Source organism: Marmota marmota, unplaced genomic scaffold (genome assembly GCF_001458135.2).
Source record: "Marmota marmota marmota unplaced genomic scaffold, marMar, whole genome shotgun sequence".
NCBI lineage: Eukaryota > Metazoa > Chordata > Mammalia > Rodentia > Sciuridae > Marmota > Marmota marmota.
Genome location: NW_026000241.1, coordinates 15,191,334 through 15,198,821, shown reverse-complemented (window position 1 = coordinate 15,198,821; position 7,488 = coordinate 15,191,334). Strand labels below are relative to the sequence as shown.

Sequence of the window (7,488 nt, the reverse complement as noted above, 5' to 3'; positions counted from 1 at the left end):
GTGTCCACCAAGGGGTGAATAGATACACAGATACACAAAATGTGGTATATCCATACAATGGAATATTATTTGGCATTTAAAAAGGAAGGACATTCTCACACCTGCTGTTATGGACATACTCTGAGAACATTATGCAAAATGACTAGTCAGAATAAGACAAATACTGGGTGAGCCCACGTTTTTGAGGCACTTATAGTAGTCAAAAATCCTAGATACAAGCTGGATGTGATAGCACACACCTGTAATTCCAATAACTTGGGAGGCTGAGGCAGGAAGATTGCAAGATTGAGGCCAGCCTCAGCAACTTAGTGAGACCCTGTCTCAAAAAATAAAAAGCGCTGGTGGTGTGGCTCAGTGGCTAAGCACCCTGTTGGGTTCAATCCCTGGTACACAGAAACAGCATTGCTAGTGGCTGGAGGCAGGGAGGACTGAGGAATTAGTGTTTAATGGGTACAGTGTTCCTATTTTACAAGATGAAGAGAGTCCTGGAGATGCATGATGGTGATGGTGGCCCAATGATGTGGATGTGTTTAATATCACACTTAATAATAATGGGAAGGATGGTGAATTTTATGCTGTGTGTATTTTACCACAAATTTAAAATTTTGGGAAAGAAAAGAAAGCAGGTGGAAATGCTGGAGTGGATAGTGGCCATGGGGGCACGGGAAATGCAGGGGAAAGGAGGCTCTTCCCCAGGGGGCTGCTGTCCACGGAGTAAAATGTGGCAGAGAGATGCAGATGAGGACGGAGGCAGCAGCACTGCATCCAGTGGGACAGAGGTCCTGCAGCTGGTATCCTTTTGGTGTCTGGTTGGGAAGACAGCTGGGAGCCACAGTGGGCTGAGGTGCGAGGGGGAGAAGCCACTGCCAGGTGTCACATGGGTACAGTCCACCAGCCCCACTCAAAGCCCCAGACTGCGAGTCTTGGAAAGCAGAGCCTGGGTGTCCTCCCCTGGGTTACCCACTGCTCTGCCTGCACCCCACTTGTGCTGGTCTGGCCCATGCTTCTGGCTATTTTCCAAGGAAAAGGACCCACACTCTTGGTCTTTGGAATCTCCCTTCCCCCACCCCAACACAATTGCTCTCCAGACTTTCTCAGACCAAGGCCTCCTCACAGCCTGCCTGAGCCTCTGCCACCACTCTCAGCACAAGAACAGAGCCTAGACCAGGTCATGTAAGCCATTTATTGGTTTGTTTTAAAAATATGTATTTTATTTATACACGAAGTTTGGTGAGAAGTGCTCAATTAGTTCAGACAACATCTGGCACTTGATGCGTGTCCCTCTCTCCTATTTCCTACTCTCTTCTTCCCTCCTGCTGGTCATTGTGTAGTTCTGGGGGAAAAAAATGAGAGCCATGCTGTGCTACGAAGTCAGGTCTACCTTGTCCCTGCCCTCAGGCGCAGTGCCTGCAGCCAGCCCCGGACACCTGTCGCCAGGCTCCCAGGGCTGTCCATACGCACAAAAACCACAGTCTCTTTCCGGCCAGCTGGGCTGGCAGCCCAGCCTGCCGCCCAGCCACATTCCTGCATGGGCAGCGGGCAGTGAGTGCCAGGGAGGGGCATTCACCTCTGCAAGCCTTGAGAGCAAAGCACAGAGAGCTACAAAAATAAATCTCCACTCAGAGAAGTGTCACGGGGACAGTTAAAACCAAGTCCCACACTGGACTCAAAGGGAAAATGGGAGAAGTCTCTGGGGGTGTTTGGGGTGGGGGCTGGGGCTGCCACCAAGGGAGCTGGGGTGACGAGAAGAAACATAATACTTTACTCGACAGCAGTGCCCCCTTCGGCACCGCCTCGAGCGTGTGCCATGAGCGTTGGGAACCTCCAGCCCTCCGACAGCTCGGCGAGGTAGGTTAGGAGCAGCCAGCCCAGAGTACAGGTGAGACTGAGGTGGCCTGTGAGCTGGATGCCCCCCGGCAGAGGGTGGCTCTGCTGGAGAGCTGGAATTGGGCAGTGGTGGGGGGGGGGCCCTGCCTGCTCAGGCTCTGCCAGCTGACCCTGTCACCAGGGCAACAGTTCCCTACGTTAAGTTAAAAGATTTGCATATGCTAAATAGGATTGTCAGCAGCTGAAGAGGTCCTGGGGTGATTGGACTAGTAAAGGTAGTTTTCCCTGAAAAAGCCTTCTCACAAGGGTCACAGGACCCTGCCCCCAGGAGGTCCTGTATATGAGTGCCCCCAGTGCCTGGGCTGAGCCAGAGAAGCTGGCCCTGAGCCACAATGCTCCCTTTCCCAGAGGAGCCTGACCGGCCAAAGGTCCCTTCCCTGCACAGGGCCAAGCTACCCTCTCCACTTCCATGCCCCTCTGCCTGGAGACAAACTGGGGCACACACAGGAGTCCCTTCCTCGCATGGTTAGAGGAGAAAGACTGGGAGGAGAGCCTGGGAGATGGCAATAGGTTCCTTTCTTCACGTGGGCTGAGAGGCTCCCACATCTGGGCACGGTTACACCTAGCTCTAAACCCGTATGACTCGGCCTCTCTTCCCTTGGCCTACTGGGCAGGGCCTGCTAGGTTCTAGGAGGAGGGACAAGCTGTGGGGCCGGCCATGAATGGCTGGCTCCCCTGTGCCCTTGGGCTTTAACATTAATACTCTTACTGGAGGGAAGAAAGGGTGTCACTGACTAAGTTCAGCTCTGGGACCAAGGCCACTCCCTTCTGGAAGCTTTTCATTTTTGTAGGATTGACCCCATTGTGACCTGCATAAAAAGGCAGGGAGTTGGGGCATGGGACCTTGGAGACAATGAAAGGCCAGAGAGTGCTCCACTGACAAGAACCCCATCCATGGAGCCAGAAGGAAAGGCCTTTCTTCCTTGGGCCAGGGATACAGGTGGCTGTCTGACATTGGCCTGAGGGGAGCCTGGGCCCCTGTGGCCGGCGTCTGGCCTCTGTGTATGTGAGGAGTGTGTGCACATGCGTGAGTGGGTGAGGGACTTTGGCCTTCCTGGCACCTCAGCCCAGCAGCAGGGGAACTCCAAACCTCCCCTGGGCAGAGAAGGCCTGCGGGAGCCGCACTGGATTCCACTTTTGCTTTGAGGACAGAGTTCTGGCAGCTCTATAGACACTCTTGTTCAGGGTTGAGAAGAGGCAGCAGGAATTGCTGCCTTCACCCATGGAAAAAAAAATGTTAGTTCTTTGCTCAAGTAAAAAAATATCAAATATAATAAATTTATGAAAGCCCATTCACAACATATACAGTCTGTTTGATATTTCGCCTCAGCAGCTGGGATGAAGTTGCTTTTCAGAGTCCCAGGGTGCTGCCTCACCAGAGAGGCCACTGCTGTGTAGAGCCTCCAGGGACAGGCCTCCCAAGGTGGCGGGCTCCTCCAACTGTCAACACAGTTGCCACAGAACTCTGCCTTGTGGATCCACGGGGCTGAGACCCGCTGCTCACCCCCAAAGCTCAAAGCCAGGAAGGCCCCAGCAGATGCTGATTTTGACCGTATTCAGGTGTGTCCTGATACAACAGGGTGTGTCCTGACCAGCTGGGGCCAGGCTCACACTATTGACTCGCGGTCCCTGTCCGGGGATGGGGGGAAGTCTGCGAGATCTTCGCTGCGGCTGTAGTCAGACACCCGCAGCTGGAGGTTATCGCTAGTGGCCCTGGTGACACTGTCATAGGAGGGTGGGAAGGACGTGGAGGAGATGGAGGAGCTGGAGGGTGGGCCACCACGCTGGGAGAAATTCTCGTTCATCATGTAGGCGATGAGACCCTCTCGCTCAGGGGCATCCTCTTCGGAGAGACCACTGCTGCCCACTCGCTGGCGGAAGAGGAAGGAGGCGTGCTTCACAGAGCGCTGCAGCAAGTGCCTCCGGAAGGCCCGCTGGATGACCGTGGCCGACACCTCCTCGTGCTTGCGCCGGAGTGTGGTGGTGATGGGCTCATAGGAGATCTTAGATGGGTTGGCCGCCATGAACTTCTCCTCCATCTGGATCTTCAGGGCATCCATCTCCCCAGACTCTCCCAGGACCCTCTTGGTGAAGGCAAAGAGGATGTCCATGCAGTGGATCCGGTCCCCGCTCACCATGGGCAGGTCCATGTTGATGAGGCTTATCTGGTTGGGCTTGGCGATTCGGAGCGGCTCAGAGAGGGCATCGGCAAAGTCGGGCAGGGCTGAATACTCAATGAACTGGGTGGCCTCGGGGTCGAATTTCTCCCAGATCTCATAGAACATGTCAAAATCGTCCTCACTCAGGGGCTCTGTGCTCTCCTCTGTGGCCACGCTGAAGTTCTCCAGGATGATGGCGATGTACATGTTGACCACGATGAGGAAGGAGATGATGATGTAGGTGGTGAAGAAGAGGATGCCCACCGCTGGGCTCCCACAGTTCCCCCGGGAGCCATTGCTGTTGGGCAGATTGGGGTCGCAGTAGGGGGGCCCTGTGTTGAGGATGGGGCTGAGGAGGCCATCCCAGCCGGCTGACGTCGTGATCTGGAAGAGGCACAGCATGCTGTTGGCGAAGGTCTGGAAGTTGAACATGTCATCGATCCCGGCCTCCCACTTGACGTAAGCGAAGTTGGCCATGCCGAAGATGGAGTAGATGAACATGACGAGGAAGAGCAGCAGCCCGATGTTGAAGAGGGCAGGCAGGGACATCATGAGGGCAAAGAGCAGTGTGCGGATCCCCTTGGCCCCTCGAATCAGTCTGAGGATGCGGCCGATTCGGGCCAGGCGGATGACGCGGAAGAGCGTGGGGGAGAAGAAGTACTTCTGGATGATGTCTGAGAGCACGGTACCTGCGGGAAACAAAAGAGACTGTGGCCACTGATGGCACCTCTGTCCTGCTTTCAGGCCAGAATTACTGTGTACAGTGAGGAGCCAGGGAGAAAAGGCTCTTCCAGGAAGGTTGGATCAAGTGCTGGGACCCTGCCTCCTCTCACCTCTCTATGATCCAGGGAAGGAGGACCTATATCCTTTACAAAATGCCTTCTTGGTCCCTTTATTCCTTACTCTTCAGGGTATACCTGCACAACAGAGCTGAACCAGGCCCATCTTCTACATCATAGGTTCTGAGGCCAGAGGGGACTTACTTAGCATCTTGGCAGCCCAGCTTGGACAAGAACTCAGGCTTTTCAGCTCCTCACTACACAAAGTGTGGTCTGAGGACCAGCAGCTGTGGTAGCTCCTAGGTGCTTATTGGAAATGCAAAATCTCAGCTCCACCCCCAGCTGATTTCTTTTTAATAAGCCCAGATAATTTTTGTGCATGAAGGACAAGAAACAGTGGCCTTGAATCAGTGCTCCTGTCACCACTCCAAGCCTGTCTTCTCTCAGCCTCTCTGTGATGGTTCCTGTCACCTCCCAACTCTGCCTTCCTCCAGGGTTTCCCATCCCCATGTCTCTAGTGACTACACGGATTTGGAATTTTAAGGAACATAGATATAAATTGTAGAAGAAAGAATAAAATAAACTTGCCTCCTATTGGTCCAAGTGACAATTCCGGACTCCTCATATAATAATAATGTTGCTGGCCAACACGTCAATAGGGCACTGGCCGAGCACTTTATAGCCACCATTTCATTTAGTCCTTCTCATCACCCCAAGAAAGTGAGCTGACATAATCCTCTTCCCTTTCCAGAAGAGGAAACTGAGAGGCGAGGTAACTTACTCAAGTTGACACCTAAGTGAGAAGCTAGGATTTGACCCAGACACTCTGGCTCCAAGTTGACCTCTTACTCATGCCTCTCTGTAGGGCCCAACCTCTGAAACCAGCAGGTGATCCTGAAGTACATGCTGCACCCCTGGAAGCCATTCTTCAATGGTTCCTTCCTGCTTCTGATGTTTTACATTCTCTAAAGCTTCTCTCCAGCCTCACAAGGCACACTGTCATCCACACCCCCATCTGGAACCAAAGGGCATTCCTGACCTTGCTTTATGCTTTAACCACCTGCCTATTACTGTAGCAACAGCAGTGCATGCATTACTGTTTAGGTTCACCAGAGAGAGAAGGATGCATATGGCAGAAAGACAAAGGTCAGAGTCACCCTAAAGGCAGAGATTCCAACAGGAGTGGGGTCAAGAGTTTGGGCTCTGAGCACAAATGACAAAAGAAAAATGTTAAATTAGACTTCATAAAAGTTAAAAAAAAATTCATGCTTCAGTAGATACTACCTCCCATACACAGACTGGGAAAAATATTTGCAAGTCATGTATCTGATAAGGGATTATTATACAGAACACAGAAAGGACTCTTATAACTCCATAATAAAAAAGATAAATAGCCTAACTTTTAATGTGCAAAGCATATTTGTGCAAAGAGATTTCCCTAAGGAAGATATATAAATGACTGATAAGCACGTGAAAAAATATTCAGCATCAGTAGTCACCAGGGAAATATAAACCAAAACCTCAGTGAGATAGTGTTTCATACCCACCAGGATGGTTATAATTTCAAAAATACAGTAACACATACTGGTGATGAGGTAGAATAACAGGAATCCTTATACATCAACGGTAGGAATGTAAAATGACACAGCCACTTAGGAAAAGGTTTGGCAGTCCCTCTGAATTATAGATTAGTGATTGCCAGGAGTGGAGGGATAGAAAATATGGACAGCTACTAAATGGGTAGTTTCTCTTGGGGGTGAGGAAAATATTCTAAAATTAGTGGTAATGGTTGCACAGCTCTGTGAATATCCACTCATGCATCACATAACATTTTAGTCAATGACAGGACCACATATGTGAAAGTGGTCCTATGTTGTGTCGGGATGCTGTAGCCATCTTGGTTTGCATTAAGTATATTCTGATGGTCACTCAGTGATGAATTGACTAATGACACAGAATATTTCCCTGTTATTAAATTGTTAACACACCAATTGTATACTATCAACTGAATTTTATAAATTAACTTTCTGTGAATTTTATGGTTTATGAATTATATCTCAATAAAGCTATTACATAAATAACTTGGAATCTGAGTCCAAACAGACATGCTGAAGATTCTATCTGTGCTGCTCCCTAGTTGTATGATGTTCCTCCCTCAGGGCTGACCCTACAAGGTGAGTTGCATGAGGCAGGTGATGTCTGAAGGAAGCTGGCACACATCTTGGTGGACTTCTGAATTCTCCATTTCCAGGTATTACTTCTACCCTAGCAGGTCACCTACTTCCCATCCAGGGGGGAACTCACCTCACCCTACATGAGTCTTCAACCTAAGGTGGGGACTTTCCTTTGGTGGTCAGAAGAACCTCCACAGTGCCTACTCCCTCTCCTAGACTTATCCTTGAAGCTCTCTGAACAACCAGGGTGCCCTGGAGGGTGGGATCAGGAGAGAGTACTGAGTTTTCTGCCATCTTGGCTCCTTTGGATTAAGTGGGCCCTTCCAGACAAGTACTCTCTGGAAGGGGTGTGTGAGTTTGTGTGTGTGTGTGTGTGTGTAGAGGGGTGAAGAATGCAGAGAAAAAAGAAGGAAGGAGCCTAGTGTTGTCATTAAGGAGAGACCAAAGGGCTGGAGGAGAGGCCTGACCTGGGGCTGGCTTCTCTGTCCG

At 50.9% G+C, this 7,488-nt stretch overlaps 1 protein-coding gene across 6 annotated transcripts in view; it reads right to left on the bottom strand.

Annotated features, from left to right (window-relative positions):
* Window positions 1-1,169: 1,169 nt before the first annotated feature.
* Scn5a (sodium voltage-gated channel alpha subunit 5) overlaps window positions 1,170-7,488 on the bottom strand; it is a 97,934-nt gene continuing 91,615 nt past the window's right edge. For all 6 annotated transcript variants that reach the window (XM_015489476.2, XM_048794931.1, XM_048794933.1 and 3 more), the window contains one exon: window positions 1,170-4,735. In XM_015489476.2, the coding sequence (XP_015344962.1) occupies window positions 3,495-4,735 (1,241 nt within the window). In that variant the 3' untranslated portion in view covers window positions 1,170-3,494. The remainder of the gene's footprint in view (window positions 4,736-7,488) is intronic.